General features: G+C 40.9%; 2 protein-coding genes across 4 annotated transcripts in view; one reads left to right on the forward strand and one right to left on the reverse strand.

Annotated features, from left to right (window-relative positions):
* Positions 1 to 241: 241 nt before the first annotated feature.
* On the reverse strand, positions 242 to 8,235 carry Cmb (combover). 2 transcript variants are annotated; one of them, XM_077425932.1, is made up of 17 exons: positions 7,584 to 8,235; positions 6,256 to 6,397; positions 6,040 to 6,179; positions 5,817 to 5,915; positions 5,596 to 5,709; positions 5,093 to 5,482; positions 4,411 to 4,683; positions 4,094 to 4,339; positions 3,883 to 4,012; positions 3,657 to 3,812; positions 3,151 to 3,580; positions 2,012 to 2,140; positions 1,671 to 1,934; positions 1,400 to 1,574; positions 1,125 to 1,310; positions 915 to 1,034; positions 242 to 828 (listed from the first exon to the last, which is right to left on the reverse strand). In XM_077425932.1, exons 1-17 carry the CDS (start codon positions 7,785 to 7,787, stop codon positions 667 to 669), a joined length of 3,360 nt encoding a protein of 1,119 aa, XP_077282058.1. In that variant the 5' UTR covers positions 7,788 to 8,235; the 3' UTR covers positions 242 to 666. The 2 variants fall into 2 exon arrangements, with proteins under 2 accessions (XP_077282058.1, XP_077282059.1); XM_077425933.1 differs by lacking the exon at positions 7,584 to 8,235 and adding an exon at positions 7,155 to 7,570.
* Positions 8,236 to 9,730: 1,495 nt separating this feature from the next.
* Positions 9,731 to 22,163, forward strand: part of Atp8a (ATPase phospholipid transporting 8A1) — a 29,034-nt gene continuing 16,601 nt past the window's right edge. The window contains exon 1 of one of the 2 annotated variants that reach the window (XM_077425924.1): positions 9,731 to 10,138. In XM_077425924.1, coding sequence (XP_077282050.1) covers positions 10,097 to 10,138 — 42 coding nt within the window. In that variant the 5' untranslated portion in view covers positions 9,731 to 10,096. Of the gene's footprint in view, positions 10,139 to 20,100; positions 21,310 to 22,163 lie in introns of those variants that run through there. The other variant, XM_077425925.1, reaches the window with a different exon arrangement.

The raw sequence follows: 22,163 nt of genomic DNA on the forward strand, positions 1-22,163 counted from the left end.
GCCAATGTTTCGATGAATTGCTCGAATGCTAATTATATTTCAAATATGAAGCAACTTTGATGTTGATGATTTCGTAAACTTTCTTGATAATTGCGGCAGGCGTTTAACGCATTTAAGATTAAGTTACTTCCCGTTAAGTTGCTTCATCAACAGTGGCCAGTGGCATAATCCTGTCCTACTTAGGTAAAAATTTATCATAGATTATTGTTCGGTTGCTTATTCAAAACGCAAAACGCTCATTATGTAATACCGCAATTTAATGGCTCAATTGTAAAACAGGCATATTTTCCTTATAAATAATCATTGTTTAAATATAATTATAAATGATACATAAGACGTAAATAATTAAACCTTATAAGATTTTTATCCACGTACCAATATCTACATAGTTCGCATTTTTTACGCTAGTCGATTTCATATCTCCTTGAGGATTGTATATATGTATTCATTGCATAAATTGGTGTAATACGTGTTTATATAATGTACACTTATAATATTTTTATTTGCTATTCATATCAGACTTCACTTATTAGTCAATATTTATGTAAACGGAAGCAGTAGTAAGTAAATACCTTATCAAAGATTACTGTACGTGTCTACTTTCTTTTTAATATTGCGCTTAGAATAGCTGTAAATAGTATCGTATCACACAATCGATCAATCTAATCAATGCAATCTGAAAAAATTGTCAAGTCCGGTATCCTCCGCTCTTTCGTCTTCAGTTTTGGCAGCTAGACTTTCAAGATCAGGAGTAGCTGCCTCTGCAGTAATCGGATAAGACGCTGCTTCTTCTTGCCCTTCTTCGTTATCCATATTGCTAATAGGAAGCTGGAATAGCATATAACATATTTAATATTTACTTTGCCACTTACAATTAGTTTTGAAACAAATTTGAGAGAGAAAAAAAGATATACTTTTTGATTTCCCGAAGCTTCAGGTCTCGATTGATCGGCTTCCGCTAAGTCCTCGTTATAACCGGGTTTAGCATTAGAAGCGGAAGGGACAGCACTCGCAGAGTCAAGTGAAAATGCTCCCTAACAATATTAGAAATTATAATTTAGAGAAATATTTCTCTGTAATATATTATATTCGAGCTTTTCTACTTTGTTGATATTATTATTTACCGTTATTTCCAAATGTTCTATTAATGGTACTTGAGACGAAGCTGGAGAAGAGGCAGTGTCTACATGAGACGTTGCAACCAGTTCCATCATGGACGCATGATTTTCCAAAGTAAAGGTCGCACCGATATCCGAGTCTTCATCGCTAGACTGACAACTTTCGCTTGGAGTTAAGTCAGGTGCTTCGTTCTGCAACAAATGTTAGTTGATAGCTAATTTAATATTATTCGGAATGATTTATAAAGATACATACTGTACTCTGCAGATCATATACTAACCAATGGATTATTTAATGTTTGTTTGTCCTGTAATGCACGTAACGATCTTAACAAATGAGGTCGTAATCTGTGATCCTCGCTAATGGCCTTAATCTCTCTCAAAATAATTATTAAGTAATCGGGTCGCCTCCTGTTCACTGCGATGAGCGAACTGATTGCCTCCTTCATTTCTAAACTGTTTATTGTAAAATCGAGAACATATTTTTATATATGAATACGTATAAAAACTACATAATAATTGCATTTGAGAAATCTCAAAAAGGATTCAAACCTTGAATTATTAAAAAGATTATCATCGTTCATCGCAGACGGTAATCGGAAAGAACTGTGAGCTTCCTCCCAAAGATTATCGACTTGTTGAGACACCTCATTTGCTATGATATTACTGCGGATAGTAGCATTTTCTCTATCCTGTTGTTGTAAATTTGACAATTGTAAATTTGGCAATTGTAGGTTCAATGAATATTGCGTTTCCGCGCCGATTAATGGTAGAGGTAAGTTGTCAGACCCCTGTTCTCGATTCCGCTTATCTTTTCTAGAAGCAAATAAAAGATATTACATAAAAAGTATATATACTCTAATTGTCAATGTAATTAACTTTATATTGCATACATTAACGAACTGTTAACGCTGCTTCCGCTTGTATTAGTCGTGTTTGCGGAACACGCCGAATTTGCTATAGCCGTCGGAAGATCAGTCATTGTCTTCACATTTCCTGAGAGCAGATTCTGTCGAGAATAACTGAAAAATTAAAAATATATACATAATATTAAGACAAATGTGTGGCGTATATATTTTTGTGTTTAGGCAAAAATTCGCAGATCTCATATTAAGGTCAATTACCAATCGTTAATCAAAAGGTTTATTATAAAATTTTAAAAAAGAACTTAAAACTGCAATTATAATTATATATATATATATATATATATATATATATATATATATGAATCGCAAGAAAAAATGTCAATGTTAACACAATCATTGTCATTACATGCATTAATATTAGTGATCGAAAGATTTACATTGATGATACTATCCAAATCTCAATCCAAAATCATTTACATACCTATGTATTACCTACCAACAATCGTTTTCCTTATTTATTTTCGTTTGTAACCACCGGATTAGGTAATTGAACTTATAATATAGACTATACGTGCTTAATACAGTCTCTTTAAAAAGGGTAATGATAAGAGAGTAAGAAGTATAAGACAGAAAATGTTGCAAAGGTAGATTGTGATGTTTATTACTAAATGAAATGCGATACATTAGATTTACAGAAAAATGGAAAATGGATGCGATCAATCTGGCAACTATGAAATATCATGGACAAATATGGAGTAGAAAAAATATGGAATAGTAATTACAGATCTTCTAATGTTCGCCTATTGTCACTATTGCGTAATTATCAAAATCAGTGATTATTAATAAATTTTATTTTAATAATAATTTTAATAAGAATTTTATTTTAATAATAATTTTAATAACAATTTTATTAATATTCCATATTTATCTGTCTTCCTCTATTACAGTAATCACACTTGAAATCGAATTTAATAACAAGTATATTTTTAGAAAAAATCTCTATAGTCAGGTAAAAATTTAATTATGAAAGAGTAGATATACGCAATAAAATATCTGCCTTTTTCACAAGTCTACCGTTTTACAATGCACAAATATTGAAATTAACTCATTAATAAATCAAAACTAACGAGACACATATTCGTCAACTTATGAGTCAATCTTTTTACCTTCGAAAATTGTCCCAGTAGTTGTTCGCTCTATTACCAGGAGGAACTTGATTGTTCAATTGTTGCTGCTGTTGCTGCTGCGAGTTAGAGCTAACTATCGGAGTATGTGATAATGCCACTGAGGAATTAGGTAGCGACACGAGATTCGGTAAGGATGAACTGGGAGGTAAGGTCGCGTCCAACGTGTCGCCGAGATTGTGGACGCTACGGCTCAGATTAGAATGTTCCTCCGAATTTTCAGCATTGTTGGCGCGTTGCGGAGCCTGATTTTGTGATCGCAGCTGCAGATCGGCAATGGCAGCGCGCATGGATTGCAATTCGCGTTGCTGCGACCACAGAAGCTGACAGCACTGTTGCATCGTCGTACCCATCATTTGCAACTGATGGGCTTGCGAACCCAATAATAATTGCCGATAATACTCGACCGTGGCTGCGACAAAAGAAACACGTTAACTTCTCCCTCTTTTTAAAAATGATTTAAGTGTATCTTCGAGATGACACTTTACCAGTTTGTCCTTGATTAATAGATGGAGGTGGTACAGGGCAGGCCCATAAATTTCCAACAACTCCGCCATTCTCGATAGCAGCGGGTGGACCGATATCTAATAAATTTTCTGACGTAGATACACCGTCTACGCTCTGCTCGTTAGAACCTCCTGCACCTATGCAAAATATGCAAGATAAAGAGTGCTTGATATCATCATTGTCATAGTACATAATAATAATAATTACCTGCAGCGGCAGAAGATGGCCAGATATTTGCAGGTGTGCTGGTATGACTAGCTTGCGAACCGGAGCTCCTTTGACTGTTTTGATCTAACGCCTGAATATCCCGATTCATATTGGAAGGCTGTGTTGGTTCCTATTTATTCGAAAGATATATGTATGTAATAAATGCGTGATTACATAAGAATTACATAAAAAAAATATAAAGTTTGTAAACCTTTCTTATAAGATCTTCGAGTTGACTTCTTTTCGCTTGTTTAGATTGACTCTCCGTACTGGCATTACAACTCTGCTTCTTTTCGTTTGCGCTTAGAGGTACAAGCGCTGGAGGTGGACGAGAGAACGAGCAGTTCGAAGAAGCAGGGTGAGCAGTTGCAGACAATGGTTGTTTCAAACGTTGTTGCAATTCGGCTCGCGTAGTTTGTAGCAAGGCCGATTGTTCTTTAAGCTCTGACGTCAGCGCCTAGAAAATGAGCAAAGTGCTGTAGTGTACATCATATTAAAATTATATTATTGTGAGATTGTCGAGATTACCCGTATATCTGAAATGTTAGACTCGAAACATCGAAGTTTTTGATTGACATCATTGCTTCTCTCAAACGGGACGTTTGCCATATCCTCGGTAATCCCATCTGTTCCATTTTCATCGTGCGCCTCGATATCCTGCTCGGGTTCGGAAGAAGAGTCGATAGAATCGCGAATTTTCGTACTGTCTTCCATTAGAGCCTTTATATGTGCAAGCTGCGCTTTCATCGTCTCCAATTCCGCGGCTTTATCCTTCATTGTGTTTCTTGAACCTTCCGAGCTCTGGACAATTAATACAAATGCGATAACAACGAATGATAAATATAATTTACAAATCACAAATAAGAAAATCTCACAAATATGAAATTTGCGTAATGGTTCCGTATCAAAATAGGGATAAGATTCGAAAAGTTCGATAAAACGATAAGTTAACTAAGAATGTCTTCAGCGGTCATAAAACGTTCGTACACACTGGTATATCGCACAGAACTGTTAGTAAATAACGAAGAATATCAAGCGACAGACATCAGTATTTTCTTAGAAGGGAGTACAGTTAGTTGTAGTCAAGAAAGGACAAAATTGGATGTGACGTATGTATACAATAAAGTATATAAAAATATAAGTTTCATATTTGTGAAGTACGTGTTATCTAAGTGAACTTGTATCATATAAAATAAAAATAAAAACTAACACAACTGCCTCTATCGGACGTCTCTATGGCTTGTAATTCCGCTACAAGATGATCCATTTGTTTCTTCTTTGTCTGTAGTTGCACCAATTTGCCTCGCAATGCCGCAGTTTCCGATTCAAGTTGCTCGACATTAGAAGGACTCGGCAGGGATGCGCGGTTGTCTTCCCACGTAGCGGAATTGGGCGTATTCTGATTCTCCTGTTGCAGAAGCATTTGCTGCGCCTGACGCGCCTTGTTCAATCTTTCTCTGACGCACATCTGCATGTCCGCCAAGTTGGCTTGCTGCTCTTGCAACTGCGCGAGTTTGTTCTGATATTCTTCCATATTCCTCCGTAATTGGATCTCTCTGTTAGCATCGCCGCATTCATCTATTTCTCCATTTTCGCCGTTCTACATATGCGTATGCACAAAATATTATAATTATAAGATATTCAATTTCACAAAATCAATATGTGTGCGTGTGTGTGTGTGTGTGTTTCGATATAACGTTAAAGACTAATAACCTCGTCAGAAATTCCATGATTATGATACTGCTCCAACAATTTGGAGAGCTTGGTCTCACTGTCGTGAAGATCGTCCACCATTCTACTTAACTTTTCGCTCTGAGCTTGTGCGCGCTATAAAATACATTTATTGTAATATACAAATAAAAAGTAATTTAAACACAATCTTCTACATAAAATATAAAATATTTGCGGTACTATTGTGCATAAATGATACTCACAGGATCAGAGGATTGACTAAGAGAGTCTATCATTGTTGCAGTGACTCTGATGTAGTCTCTGATCTGATTTAAACGACTTTCTACTTGGTTTCTATCGGGCTTGAAAAAAAAAATAGAATTACAAATTTTTAAAAAATTATATAATTATAATAAAATTAAAATGACAGAAAAAAACTACAATTTAAAATAGAAATATTTAGATGCGGTAAATACAGGATAGTACCATCTTATTCACATTGGAGGGCTTCGTTCCCTGTAATCGCGACGGTGACTGAGTTCTGGGATCAGAAAATGGTACCATTTTTAGCCAAGGGGTGTAGTCTTCTGTACTGTAATTGCACTGTCTCGCCGAGTTGTGCGATGCTGCGACAAGTAAAATTACAAATTACGACTGAGTACACGACACAAGAGGTAGAATTAAATATATATATACGCTCACCAAAATCAGGTAAGTCTTGGTACGTAGCAAAGTATGAAGAAAGCAGTTGAGAGGAAGCTGATCTCGCGTTGCTGTTCTTCGCTTCCCTCGGTACTCTTGGTTCACGCTCGCATTCACTCGCTACTTGCCAGTCCAGCTGACACTAATATATAAACGTTTTGAGCGTTAAAGTATTGCGGACGTAGAGCGGAAATGGGCTTGTGGGTGTGTTGGAAGAAATGCTCGCAGAGCTCTACTGCGGATTCACCTCCGTGGATATGTATTCTTAGAGTGAGAAACGCCCCACCACTCTACGGCCTATTAATAGACCGAATTCGACACTGCTGAGAGCGGCTTAATAGCGTATCTCTATCGGAGTAGGCTTCGGGCGTCTTCTCCCACTAAATATCATTCAACTTAGAATTCAACTTATTTATAATCATTTCCTTTTTTTCGATCTCTCCATCACAATTATCCTCTCATCGTTACTCATTCATATATAACTCATCGACAACTAAATGTATATATATATATATATATATATATATATATATATATGCTCGATAACTTATAAATAAATTAAATAAAATGTTTAGCGCGTATTAAAAATTATGGGTCTTATTCATTATATAGAGAGAGAGACCACTTGCAATTGTTTTCTGCCTTGAAAGCTCTACAGCGATTATTTTTAATGTAAAATAATTCCACATAAATTCCAAACTTTCTACGCGACGCGAGATCCATCCCACGCTGCCCGATGCTCGCAGGGTGAAACGAGGTCTATTATTATACAGTTCCACATGGGTTTCCAACTTTCCACCGTAAACCGTACGTACAATAATAGACTTCGTTTTACGGCGCAGGCACTGGGCGATATGAGGTGGACCTTACTCGCATTGTGAAACTGTAAAATAACAAACCTCCTTTTGCCCTGCAAGCATCGAACGCTGTAGGATGGACCTCACGTGGACAACCGTATGGAACCATTGCAACGTAATGAATTATATGCGAAACAAAACTAGAACCGTGACTTCAACAATATACGTCAAGATCAAGACCGCTGAAGCTAACTACAATTGGCAGTGACACCCGTACAACGAATAAGATCCAAAATTACAAATTGCACGAAATAAAGCTCAAACAACCCACAATATTAATAACAATATCCTTCCTTCAACCAGCAAAAATAATTAACTAAAATAACATACACATAAAATACAATACTTTGTCTCATTCTCTCTCGATGCGCGTGGACCGCACGTGCATCTCTCAGTCTACCTTGGTCTACCTGAACAAAACAAGGAAAACAAACTCCTGCGAGGAGCAAAGAGCTCCTGATGGATTTTTACCAAGTTATTAAAGTGCGGATAGCCGTAATAAGCCGGGCGGTTCGCGAGCTGCCGATTAGCCGCGGATCGCTCCCGGTTCCTGTCGTTTCTGCGATTGCTCTTCGGCAGGGTGCCCGTGTTGCGGGGGGCTCCGCCTCCGCCGCTGCTTCCGCCGCTGTTTCCACCGCTGCCGCCGCCGCCGCCGCCGTTGATACCGGGCGACATCGTCGTTCCCCTCGCGCGAGGCGTTCTCTCTCCCGAGAGCGCGGGACTATGACCGCGAGACTATACGAGACTTAACCTCACCGCACAGCTGACACCGTCCGCGCGTCGACTCCTGGACTTCCTCGGGGGAAACCGGACGAGAACGGACGCGAGACGTTCTCGCGGGAGGCGAGCGAGAGGAGTCGAAGAACCCTCGGCGACGCGATCCCCACACGGCGTGTTCTTTACCTCGATGACGCGAAATCACGTATACGTCCGGCTTGGTCTTACGTCAAGTCAAAATACTTGGCAGACGATGCCGAAAGAATCGGGAATATGTTATAAATAGAAACGTCCGTGCATCGACGTGACTCGTTGCGATATATCGAGAGACACGTCGGCTTGTATCCTGGCGGTATCCCGGACGACGTTGATCAGTTGCGTTTTCCTAACGCGCCGACACTGCGGCCATTTTTAAATCTCCCTCGACGCTCTATAGAGGGTGACTATATTTATTTGATCAAACGCCGATTACAAAGTCAATCGGCAATTAGCTCGTCAAAAGTATAAACTTGCGCAACTTTGTTAAAGTAGATAGAATTATTAATTCTTTATTGACTAATAGTTTGGGACCAATTAAAAATATCAAGAAGGCTTTGGCAGGAATGAAAAATGAAAGAAAAGAGAGAGGGGTTTAAAAAATGTTTATATACGTGCGAGTTTTTGTTTCGGAAATATTTTCTCAGAAGTTTTCTAAGAATTTCTCATATTTTAGTTAGAATTATGAGAAATTCTGAAAAATCTATGTAAAATTTATCAGATACTTTTAGAAATATAATTGGATGAAGATTTTCAGAATATTTTAACACATAATTATTAAATATCTATCTTATTTTAGGCAGAAAGTGTCGCTGGGTGCAGATGGAGTTACAAGATGACCCAATAAGCACCAAGCATCGATCCAGTTACATTACATCTTCTCACTCAATTCTACTCAATATAACGTAGCTACACGGAGATAATTTTCTTTTAAACCCTGAAATCATGGTAGTGTTGTGGGACAACACGTACCACCAAGAATTTTATGTGTGCGAGGTGCGAGCTATTCTGATTAATATCTACCACAATAAAAAATATTGATATCTATTACATTAAAATATAAAATATGTTTGATTAATTTTACTAAAATCTAGGAAATTTTAATAATTTTTCAAAATTTATCAATCTGCTTGGTAATTTTTATTTCACGTTGTTTGTGTGAAATGTCTTTTGTTATATTTTAAAATTTTCTTGGTTGCCGTGTGTGTTGTCCTAAGTTTGTAGTGAATATAAGGGTAAAATATAACAAAAAATTCTCCGTGTATGCATTATACAAGTTGCATTTACATTGTTGGGCGAGAAATTATAACGTGTAAGAGGAAATTATCAGATATGTAACTGCAGTACTGATGCTCGGTGTGGCTCGGTGTTCAACTGAGGAGCACGCGCGATTCCCGCGCTCCCGCGATGCGATCGATCGACAGCTGCTGCCAGCTGGTGCGCGCGAGCGGGAAGCGGGAGGCGGGAGGCAATTCAGGGCAATGCATATCATCGACGATGCGTTTCCCGCCTATGGCATCCGCGAGGAGTTTAATAATAAATGCTCGTGTCCCTCGCGCGCGGCATCGCGCGCCGCGGTCTTTACGGGCGTCTTTACGCCGCGGTATCTAGTCCGCGGGACTAAACTTAGGACAGTCGTCACAGAGTCTACGTCGGGCCATCGTCGACAACGCCTATTACGACGAGCGGCACTCGGCTCGCAGAGACGCAAACTCGCGCGACTCGCGAGTCTCGCGACTCGCGACTCCCGCGCGAGTTCGCCCGCCAGGCACTCCAGGCAGTTGGCCGCGAATCACGCGACCGCGTCGGAGGCGTCGTGTGTCACCGACTGTCACCGCGGCGAGATTCGAACGAGAGGAGAGAGAGAGAGAGAGAGAGAGAGAGAAAAGGGCGCGAGAGGAACCGGAGAAGCGTCCATTCGTCGGAGTATTCGTTCGTCGTCTTCGTTGACGTCAATCTCCCGGTCCGGTCCGTCGCCCGCTGTCAATCGCGAGTATCGGACGCGGCGTTTCTCGCGTTCCTCCCCATGCGGCCGCGAGGCTGCGGCCCGCGCGCCCACGCTCGCGCTCGCGTGCGGCGCGCGTGCGAGCGTGACAACGGCAACGGCGGCGACGGCGACGACGAGCCACGCTTCCTTCCCCGGAGTTACGCGTGGATTTATCTCCCGACAGTCCCGACGGCGGTGAGATGCCGACGAGCGTCTGGCGGCACGCGTGCGACGGCATAGGAAAATGCGGATACCGATACGCGACCTCACACGACGGGCGGCACGGGTGAGTTGAGTGTTGAGTGTTTTGTTTTCTTCGTCCTGTCTCTCTCTCTCTCTCTCTCTCTCTCTCTCTCTCTCTCTCTCTTTCTCTCTGTCTCACTCTCTCTTCCCCATAGCATGCGTGTGTCGCGTTGCATCGCGTTTGAGGTTAGAACGCGGGAGATGTCAAGCGCAGGGCGAAGGGCGAAGGGCGGTCTACCGAGGGAGAGCCGAAAGGATGACTTAAAACTCCGACTAAACTCCTACTTAACTCCGATTAACTCGCCGAGCGACGCTCGCCCCGTTTCGTCGCGGGGCGGGATTGTTAATTTTTTTTTTTCTGTCCCCGACACGTGAAAAGAGAGATTAGCGATCGGTGATCGTGACGGATTATATCGAAATGTCACGGGCAGTTCTGCCGGTCGAATAATAATCGCGCGTTCGATCGAAGTTGTCCTGAATCAGCGACGGCGGCCTTGACGCGAGCGAAGGCGATTTCCTGTCCCTTTTGCGAGGTAAAAACGAGGACGTTCCTTAAACATAACTTTTAGATCGTAAAACTTGAGGTTGCGGTTTTTATTTGGATAACAGTTATTTTCCGGGCATTGTGATGAGGGATCCCGTTAACAGGATCATGTCGTTTTTTTCTTTTTTATTTGCCCGCTGCGGATGAGCACGTGTGAGCCAACAAATAATATAAATACTCGTCCCGCTAAATATTTATCAGATTATCCTTGACATTTCTCGCGACGCTGTATAATGACTATTTCTACAAATTAACTCACTTTTCATTTTTTTTTTTTAATTCGTGGAACTACACTGTTAAATATTAATAAAAGACGAAATTTAAACCGATACTTCGAATTAAATAACAAAAACAGTATTATTTTGACTGCATTAGATTTAGTTAAATTAACATTGTTTTAGTTATAAAATTAACGATATATTGAGTAGGAGCAGTATAGTGATCTATACCTATAAGGCACAGTTTCACAAAAGTGTCGGTTAACTTTTAACCTTACTTAGATTTAACTCACTCTTCGTCTCTTTCTAAAAGAGGGACGTTAGAAGGAGACAAAGAGTGAGTTAATCTAAGGTTAAAAATTAACCGACACTTGTGTGAAACTGAGCGCAAGAGTAATTAAAAATATAACTTGACACCATGTGAATTTAACAATGTACAAAAATCTAAAAAGTAAGTCAAACCGAGATTAAAGTTATATAGAAATAAAGTTGATATAGAAATGGATATAAAACGACTTATATCTCTTTCTACCAATGTAGATTAACTTCAATTTACTTTTCATCTTTTTCTAGTTATTAACATTAGAGAAAGATGAGCCACAAGATCAAAGTTAATCTAGATACTCTCATTGGTAGAAACGGGATATTATACGTGTCCAAAAGCATCACGAGTAGATCTCGTGTTATGCGCAATTTGTATATGGTACTGAGAGCGAGCCTTCGTTACGAGAAACGCGTTTCTTCGCTTCCTCTTCCGGCACTTTTAATAACTCGTACGTACACATAGCAAACACGTTAACGCGCGTCAGCTGATTGTATACACGGTGTCCCCAAACTACCGCGCGTCCATTGCCAGGTGAACGTTGGAGAGGTTTTCAACTCGACCCCTTCGAGAATTTTTAAGAAATCAAACTTTTTAAGAATTTTTTAAGATAATTTTCTCCCACGGTTAACGTTAACTCGGGAATAAAATCCCGTACGCGGCAAGAAGCGCAAGACAGTAAGAATTAGCCCAATTTGGCAAAATGCACTCGGTAATTCTCGGTGATGATAGGGGGCGACTTCGATCGAAGTCCAATTAACTTACAATTAGGCGCGGCGATTAATTTAACCGACGGAATGCTTGCGGTATAATTTTAAACTGCTTGCTTCGTATATGAAATAGCACGACTAGAATTTATAATTGTATCTACAAAATACTATGGACGTTACTTAATAATAAATCCCGTAATAAATAAATAAATAAATAAGTAAATTAATTAATCGGGGAGTTTGGTCAAAGCCATCCTTGCGTCCGTTTCCACCAATGTAGGATTAACTTTAATCTCGGTTTAACTTTTTATTTTTTTCCAATTCTTAGAACTAAATGAAGGTAAAAAGCAAGTTAAACCGCAGGTTAAAGTTGATCTGCGTTGAAGTGAAATGGATTCGACATTGGAAAGTTGATCTCCGATTCTCCTCGATTATCTTATGAACGACCGAACGATTGAAAATAGCCGCTGGGACGCTTCCTCGCGCGACCGCGCAAGCATTTGCAACGGTTAGATCTCGCGATCGACGATTGAATTGTCTCGCGAAAACCTCGAGCGATAAATTTGCCGATAAATTTATCAGGCACCGTTCGACATTGTCGCACATTGTCGCGAACAAGGGCGTCGGAACTGAGGAGAAGAGATATCTCTATCGCGAGTGTGTCCCGCCGGCAGTTTCGCACCGCGCCGGGACATTCATGGAATTTCCGCGCGACTTTCCAAAGCGCAACTGCCAGCGGCAACTGCGGCTACCTACTTGTTGCATAATGCATCGATCTCCCTGACCCGGCCAAGTGGCACCGTCTTTGTGGGAGCGCAGCACGAGGCGCGCTTAAATTCCACGCGATATTGATGCCATCGAGGATGCTATTTACGCCGTTCGCGAGTAAGCATATCGAACAACCTCCCACCGAAATATCGGGCATCCAAGTCAACCACTCGATTCTCCTGACACGTGAGAAATTAAGGCCGTTGCACGTAACAAAGTTTTAGTCATACGCGTAAGGCCGTAAGAAAATAGACCACGCACAGTCGCGTATTCTCCTTGAGCTCGAAGAATAATCGAGCGTGCGTGGTCTATTTTCTTACGGCCTTACGATTATGACTATAAAACTTTGTTACGTGTGCAATGGCCTTTAGTCCCCATCTACAATAGGTGCTTTAAGCCCTATATAGTCTTTGTTTTAGAGAGATATTACATAGGTTCTAAGCCTTCAAGCCCTAAGCTTTTAAAGATGGGAGTTGGCCAACTCGCTTCGGGCTCGGAGCTTGGGGCTTGGAGCAGCGCGAGGAACGCTCGAGGCCAGAAATACGTCACAGTTTAGAGCATAAAACATAAGGCTTAGGGGTTAAAACGCTTATTGTAGATGGGCACTCAGCGTTTACGCGACGCGGTCGACGAATATCGCAAATATCTCGCAATTATTACGAGCGTCTCAGATTCGCGATCTGCGACGAGTCACTGATGAGACAGGCGTTTCTCCTTGCTGTGGACATCACCAGTTTTTAGGTTTGTTTGAACGGAGACGAGCGCGAATTAGGCTTCGCTTGTGCAAACACGGACCCTTTTTCTTTTTCCCTAGCGCGACGTATCGGTAGATACCTTTTCGCGGACGTAGCGTGACCCGCGTGCATAAACGACGCGTATGGAATCGCGCCGGCATTGTTTCTTCCATTCAGAAAGCCCGAACCCGCGGCCTTGCGGCAGTAACTACGCTCCGGATGATCGATAAAATAACCGCCGTGTTAAATCCGGAACGCCGACTGCGACCATGTGCCGCCTTCCGCGCGCGCGAAATTATAATTCCCGCAGAAAAGTCTGAGCGGATTGTGTTTATCGCAGTCGAGATAAAGACGCGGCTGGCAACGCGTCGTTAAAAAAAAAAAATTAAACGATAATCCTCTGTTCTCGAGATAATCACGAAGGAGCGCTTCCGTTCGTGATCGTAAATTCGTTGTGGAGAGATTAACCCTTCATTCGCTATCTGCTCGAGATCTTTTTTGTTTTCCCGTTATTTGTGGAACTCCACTGTCACGTGAGATTAGAAACTTCGTTGAAATGCTTTCAGGAGTCGCTCGGTGTCGCGTTTCCCGTCTCGAGTAGCTTGAGAACTTTTATCTACTTGGTTTCGCGTTTCCGTTAAACGCTTGGCAAATTAATGTCTACATATACACTAGGTATTGGATTATATTTCGCTTTTTGTCTCCTCTATCGTATAGCTTGATTTCCTGATTCGAATGATTATTGCGTTATCTTAATTGTACGTAAATATATACGATTTTGATCTCGTATATTGTCCCAGAGCGCAGAATTTCGCTCGAGAGTTCGCTCATCTACCCTAATTAAAATGTCCCATATACACTCATGTGGCAATTAACTGACTGCTGCGCTGTTGAATTAATTAGCATCCCCTTTGTTACCCTGTCCACGGGGGTGTTTTTAATATCCATGCAACGGGGGTGGAGCCTCTCCTCTTTGCGTGATCAGCCCCAGCTTTTCATTCTACACGTCTTAATTTCGTACGTTTATTTTCGTGAAGAATGGGAGCGGCCGTTATGACATGTTCCGTGAATTCGTGCCGATGTCACGGTTATCTATATCCGCTTTTTCCTTCGTGGCAAATGTGGGTGGAAACGGTAATTGAAGGGTTTGACGAAAAGAAAATAAATGTGTCGCGAGCAAATTAACTTTTCTCGTATAGAGTCAGGCGTATGCACGGGCGTACATAAATAAATAAAGGAATACGGACGAATTAATCGTGACGTTATCAATTTGCCTCGGAGAATTTATTAGCGAAATTTTCTGAGAAATTTAAATTTCCAGAGCGGCGCGTTGAATATTTCCCCGACTAATGCAGTTCGAAGTTACATAAGTAAGTCCTCTAATTATTTAACTTTTCTCGTAGAGCCAGACGTACAAAAATAAATAAAGAAATGCGGACGAATTAATCGTGATGTTATTAATTTGTCTCAGAGAATTTATTTGCGAAATCTATACGTTTCGAGAGCAGTGCGTTGAATATTTCCCGACTAATGCAGTTCGAAGTTACATAAGTAAGTCCTCTATAATTATTTAAGTTTTCTCGTAGAGTCAGACGTACAAAAATAAATAAAGAAATGCGGACGAATTAATTGCGATGTTATTAATTTGTCTCAGATAATTTATTTGCGAAATCTATACGTTTCGAGAGCAGTGCGTTGAATATTTCCCGATTAATGCAGTTTGAAGTTACATAAAGTATCCTTAATTATTTAACTTTTCTCGTAGAGTCTCAGGCGTACACAAATAAGTAAGGAAATACGGACGAATTAATCGTGACGTTATTATAATTTGCCTCGGAGAATTTATTTGTCAAGTTTTCTGCGAAATTTAAATTTCCAGAGCAGCGCGTTGAATATTTCCCGATAGGGGATCCTAAAGTGAAGGCTGAACTTTTTTCCTCGACGTCGGTAATGTCAACATTTCTAATCCTGTTTTCTATGTCATATATCTATATCTGTTCTTGTCTAACGAGAGCAGGCATCTGTCCTTGTTTCGCGTGCTGCGCCATCTCTCGCTACGCGCAATGTCAACCTGAATGTGCTTTTGCACGTATAAAAGTTTATTTAAACTAATCTTTTTTTCTAGGCTTTCAATCTTAGATCTAATTGCACGATATTGTTCTTAAACGTTGTCCCTAGGTCATGCCGGTCTAATTTTGTGGATATTTATCGTGGAATTTTTGTACAAAGCAACGATTGTCGTCACGTGTACCAAAAATTAACAAAAATATTAATTTTTTCTCGTTTTCGATATAACGTCGACCACCATGACCTAGATTTTGATGCGTACTTTACGTCTAGACAAGACGTTTGCCGTTCTATAAAGCCACGTAAAAAAGCGTAGCGCTAAGAAAAAAAGCCGGTATTACAGACGGCTTTAGGATCCCCTTAATGCAGTTTGGAGTTGAGCATCCTCAATTATTTTCTCAATCGAGCGCGCACGATATGTCGCGAGAGTTTGCAAGTGGCGATCGGCGCGGGCTTCGGTGCTCTGAATTCGATTTCCTGCACACCTACACGGATGAATTGTTCGATGTTTAAGACATTGCAGAATTAAATCCGGCTTCGTTCACGGCGGCATCTCGCTCGGTGTTGCCCCACGTGTTCAACCCCCGTTCGTCGAGTAATCGAGTTGGCCAATTGAAATGTTTCACGAGTGCCAGAAGCACGCTTTATCGGGATTTCGACACGCGCGATTAAAGTTCATTTACAACAGCAGAGTACGCTCGTCATTGAGAAGCGAGAAAATGTGAATTTCAAACGGTCAATCTGTCGGGAAAAACCAGCAGAGATGCAGAGTTACGAGCACGTGATTTTCGAGATTATAACTGAGCAAATATCAGTGCAATTCGCAGTGCCCTGATTATTTTTATTAGATTGTTGTAAATAAAATGGCGGTTTTTTATTTTTTATTTTTTTTTAACATCAAGACGGCTTTTCGAAAGAAAATTTGAAAGAGACGGCGATTGCTTCTCATTCTCCAGATTTCTATCAGAAGGGATTTGAAAGAAGTGCATCGAAGATGAAGACTTTTGATTAAGAAAGTATGTATTAGGTTTGTAATATAGAGGTAAATGTTTCAAATAAAAAATCGAAAACTGTCATTTCACTTGCAACAATCTAATAATATACGATCGAACAATATATCGTAGAAACTGGATCACTCCTAAAAATCACTTATTTAACAGCGTCGATCTCGCGCGTAAACGACGTCGGTGTCCCGTTCGCTCTCCGATCAACTCCGCGCAGTACGCGGTTTTTCCGCGCATTCTTCCAAGTATATAACACAGCCGATAATCATCAGGCCGGACGTGATCCCGATGCCAACAATTGCTCTTCATTAGCCGGCCGCGGAGAGACGGCCGAAGGGATAAAACCAGCGAGACAGGAAGGCGATTGTGCCGGCGAACTTGTGTGTGGTTTTACGGGGTGCGGCCTGGCGCCGCGCCGTGGATATACTTGACCCAAATGTTCGATAAAAGCCTCCTCCCCGGCGGAATCGCCACGCGGAATGTCGAAAAGCCCGTCCGGCGTGTGCACGCACGAATTTCGTCCGTGACGAACACGACGCGGCGCCGACGACGACGGTGTACCGCGAGTTCGTGTCACGCGAGCCTCGAAGCCGTTGGATTTAGATTCCGCGCGGACCGCTCGGGAATAACGCGCGAGTTGGTAAAGACGTGTGTGTTGCGCGACGACGGCGTCGGCGGTGACGGGCGCCTTACATAATCGTCGCAGAAGTTTCGTAAGTTGGTTACGGCTGCCGTGTGTTGTCACCGCGTGCTTCTGTCGAGTCCCAAGACAAATCTGCACTTCGCGCCTTGCCGCGCGGCATGCCTTCGATTTTCTATCCTCCGGTATACACATATCGCCTCTTCGTTCCACCGAAAGCCGGGTCGTATGCGCGGTCTTCGTGAGATAAGAAGTTCGCTTCAAGTTTTTCAATCCAGGGCGACGCTGCGCGTCCATTCTCCTCGGCCAGATTTCGACCAGATCTCTTTTCGAACGGTCTGCAGATATATAAATCGAAAGAATTTAATAAGCTATCGTGATGCAAGAGCTATGTTAATTGATTTTATTTCGTAACGATATAGAAATTACGGTTTCCGTAGGACGTCGGTCGTAAATTCGCGGCGGAACCGTCGATATATCTAAGTAACGATCACACTCGTCCGCTGGAGTGGCTGGAGTATAGCGACTCTTTGCGCTAGATCAATTTCGCCCTGCCAGCCCCTCTGATAATGGCAAAGGTCGCGCGGCCTCATTTCGTGGAAGGGTGTGGCGTTACGTGCGAGCTATCGATGGATTCGCATCATTATCATTCGCAAACATCACGTGCACGTATAGACGTGCACACACCTTCCCGCGAGCGTAATCAATGCTTGTATATACGTGACCAAGTTGACAGGCGCGCCTTCGTGTTATCATCCCGTTCGAGTAAAAGGAAGATTTTGTTTGATCCTATAGCCGAGCAATTGATAGCCGAAAAAGTCGCTTGCGGAATATTCGAATTTCGTGCGAGAAACTTCGTTGAAGCTGTCGGTATGACTCGCGCGCGACACATTCGTAAAAGATTATTTAAACGGCAGTGTTCAATAATACGCGGCTAGAGTATCCTGGAGACCAGCTATTATACGTTTTACACGTCGCGTTCATCGTGTCACGCTAATTATGTCGGCGCTTATTAGCCGTGCCGTGCCGGAAGCGCGGGAGTATATGGTAATTTGCGATCGCGCTCGTCCGATAGACTCGCGCGGCGAAGACAATAACGTCTGCTGCGTCGTCGCTGTTTTTTGCGCATCGACGGAAACGGGGCGTGAAAAGGGCACCACTCCGGGGAGCCGACATTTCCGACGACGACGGCGACGATGTTCGTCGCGGAGCGTGACGCTCTTTTCGACGTGCCAGGGATATACGAGGGTCTCAATGATCCGCTTGTTCCCCCGGCGAATAAAGGGCATTCATTCTTTTATAATGCATCCGAGAACCAGAGGTCGAAATGACGCACGGACCGCACGCGCTCCGCTCTGTCTCATTATCAACTCGATAAAATTCAATTATTCAACGCCTCTTTACCGCTGACGATTCTGGCGATCTACGATGGCCTTGTCACGGAGAAACTATCGTCGATACTATCGACCATTTTGCACTCTATCATCACGCTTTTCCTCGCCGTCGCATATATCGTGTTTGCGTTATTGATGCCTGGCGTCTCTGCGGGAATTGTCGCAGGCCCTTGGCAAAGCAACACGTATATACACATATCAATCTAATTTTTCCTCCACGTGGAAAGAACGGTTTTGCTGAAGTATATAAAAATTTAGCCAAATCTGAAAATAATTTCGTTGCCACCATTAAAATAATTATATATAACACTCAAACCGATTGCTAAAATGTCAAAAATTTTTACAGCATTATCATCGTATATACTTTCAGCGACCTACTATATAATTATTTTGATGGTCCGACAAAATTATTTTCAGATCTGTATGTAGCTAAATTTTTATACTTTAGCAAAACCGTTTTTTTCGTGCAGTACGCTATCATTATACCGTGTTAAATTTTAACACGCGATGAGAATAATGTACTCGTAGACATAACTTTATGTCTTATAAATGTGCAATTTGTAAGAATGGTCGTTCGATGCTTAATGAGGTAATAAATCGAGGCTATATTTAGGCGTGATACAACGAAGAAACAGTTTGTAAGATTTATTTATGAAGTAATATCCTGAACGTCCGTTTTACTTATTAAAGGCATCGATTCGGAAGGGCGCAAGAGATTAATGAAATTGTACGACTCGTACGGCGATCAATGAAATTTCAAGATAATAGATTAAAGGCTTATATCACGCGATCGATGCTTCTATCAGACGGGTGTCATTAAAGTCGCGCTCAATTCACGTAATAGAAAAATAATTAAAAACCCCGCGGTGTCCGACTCCGGAAATCAATGACTTTGGAAATCAATCTTCTTAGCGAATTCGTTATTATAGCGTATAATTATATAGCCGTTTTGTTCTTAGGATATTCCAAGAAAATCTTGCGCTTTCTCTTTCGAATAAATAAAAATAATCTTTTCTTAAAAAGAAGGCATGTAACGCAATCATAAAAGCAAATAATTAAATTTCGAAGTTGTAAACTTTTTTGTAAGCAATAAGAAAAAATTATGAACTTTTTAAACAATGACAAAAAATTGCTCTGATCAAAGTACACGTTCAGTAAATTTCTCATATTGGGGGAAAAACACATCTTTGTGAGGCATAAATTATGTTTTACCAATGTAGATCAATTTTAATTTCGGTAACTTACTCTTACTATTCTTTTCTAACTTTTAAAATTAGAAAAAGATGAAAGATAAATTAAACCGAGATTAAAGTTAAATAATTTGCATTGATAGAAATTAGAAATGGACATTAGTCAATTTTATTATTTTTCTGAAAAAAAGTTACTTTACGAGGAACGACTTTTTTTTTTATTACTCCACCTAGACAAGATACGATCAGTGAGGAACGACCTTCCCAATCGAAGGCTCGTCTTATCGAAGACAGTCGCGCGGGATAATCATCGTGACAGTCTTGGTAAGACCGCACGAATGGGCGGTCAGGCAAGCGCCATAGAAATCTCGATCTTATCAAGTCGAAACACTTCGTGTCTTGCGTTATCGATCGTTTCGCTTGCTCCTATTGGCCGTGCCTCGCCGCTATCACGTTGGATTTCTCACAGTGACTCCTGGACGTTCCTCGGGGAAAAAAGCGCTCCTGGCCGCCGTCGTCACCCCCCGGTATCATTTGCACGATGAACGTCCGACGTTTGCAATGTCGTTAACATAACTCCTGTAGACGCCCACGATCGGCAGAAATTCGCGGAAAGCGTCGAATGCGACGCGGTTCGTGAGTGCAGTTTTGCTCGCGGTGTCGACCAGTGCGCGCGCCGAAAGTCGCTCGTTTTTTTCTATTCAGTGATAAGTGAAAACGTGCCTTTTTCCTGATTGTGATAGAAGTGTCTCCTCCGCAAAAAAAAAAACAAAACTTTGTTGAATATTTATCACAAACGTGTGCCCTGCAGTTATTAACGCTTGGATTTAAATGGACTTTAATAGATTTCAATGGATGTTAATGGATTTGTAGTTGACTTCTTATTTCCGAGTTGCATTCATATTGCGGATAAAATTAAAGAAGTGTGCAGTCAATATTCTTCTTTCTTACTAGTATTCTTTAAAAAATTAATTAAAAGAAATTAAAAGAATAAAATTACTTTTTTACACACGTGAGAAAAAAGTGCCTTAACTAATAAATATCAATTTTTATGAAGTTTTCAATGGCGATTTTATGTTCCAAAAGAGTAGAGAAGGAGTCTCCCTTTCCACAAGCTCAAAGTTTAGCAATCTTCCAGATAAAAGTAGAAACTTGGTCTGACAACTTCCGCGTTTTTACTACTGGACGATAATCGCTTCTTGATTCGCGTAAGTGCATTGTTCGCGCAAGAGTCTTCCATATCCACGCCGAGCTTCTGCGAAAAGGGAAATAAAGATATTAAATTCATTCTCCTCGGAAGTCTATCTTTCATCTATTCCTTATCACTTCCACGATACGATATCGAAGTGATTCGAGTGCGGTGATTACCCGAAGCCTACATTCGTGTACACTTCATGCACTATGTACACACATATGGTTGTTGTCAAGGTGTGCGCGAGATATTTAATAAGAGACAGATATTGCGTGGCTTTTTCTCTGAAAATATTTTTGGACGATGAAATACTGGCCCAGTCAGTCGTGCATCAACGATAAGGCGAGGCGGTAATAAGTACGACGGGTCGAACCGATCGAGGCTTCAAAACGGGGTTCAGAAATAAGCCTCGGACGACACGTTTAATAGTAGTGAGTATCGCACGATTACAACGATAACGACTTGTAATCCGATAGCGAGCGATTCATTGTATCTGCCGGCAAGTAATCGCTCATGAGCGAATCTACTAAGAATGTATGCTGCAAATTTACATAATGCGCAAAGTACAGTCAGCGATATACACAAGCGGTTAAAAACGGTTAAAAATACGCCCGTTGAAACATTTATCTGTCCAAACAAACTCGAAATTCATTGAAAAATACATTTTTTAATTTATTTAAGTGTTTCTTCAACGGGGGAGGGGCCCAGTACATTTGCTTCTGTTATTCAATTGTTCGAGAAGAGTTTAGATAATCGACCGAGTTATTATCATGCTTCTCACGCGCGTCAGCGAAACGAGTAATTGTAATCTCGCGCAGCGACCGGCTCGTCAGCAGAGAAACATGAGCCAGTATTCGTAGTCGGTTCGCAGTAAAAAATAATACGTAATTTGATCATTTTTTACATGTCCCAGAAAGTCCACTTTAAATTTTAAGTTGAAATGACTCATTCATCGTGTGTTACTTGTTGACAAATAATTAGAAATGTTAATTAATTGACATTATATTAGTTATATCAACATTATAATAAATTTCAAGTTATATCAACACATGATATTAATTATTTTACAGATTTTACTTGAATTGTGTGCAATAGAAATATTTAATTTCAGTAAATTTAATTATTTTGTGTGTCAAAGTTTACGATTGTTTGAAAATTTACTTTAATTTTTGTTTATGTGTTAAAGTAACTTTAAGACGTGTTGATTTTTCAAAGTAATTGTGTTAAAAGAATCAAAATAATATTTAATTTCTAAATAACATATATAAAGTGTTGTTATCGCGTT

The sequence above is a fragment of the Temnothorax americanus genome, unplaced genomic scaffold (assembly GCF_048541705.1).
Source record: "Temnothorax americanus isolate GAGA-0224 unplaced genomic scaffold, ASM4854170v1 Scaffold91, whole genome shotgun sequence".
Taxonomy (NCBI): domain Eukaryota; kingdom Metazoa; phylum Arthropoda; class Insecta; order Hymenoptera; family Formicidae; genus Temnothorax; species Temnothorax americanus.

What these genes read in the sequence shown, in the direction of transcription:
- Cmb (XM_077425932.1), bottom strand. Translation starts at nt 7,787, where the DNA reads ATGTCGCCCGGTATCAACGGCGGCGGCGGCGGCGGCAGCGGTGGAAAC. An exon ending in CCAAGACTTACCTGATTTTG is followed by an intron (nt 6,180 to 6,255) that starts GTGAGCGTATAT and finishes TACTTGTCGCAG; the next exon opens with CATCGCACAACTCGGCGAGA. An exon ending in GCCATCTTCTGCCGCTGCAG is followed by an intron (nt 3,813 to 3,882) that starts GTAATTATTATT and finishes TATTTTGCATAG; the next exon opens with GTGCAGGAGGTTCTAACGAG.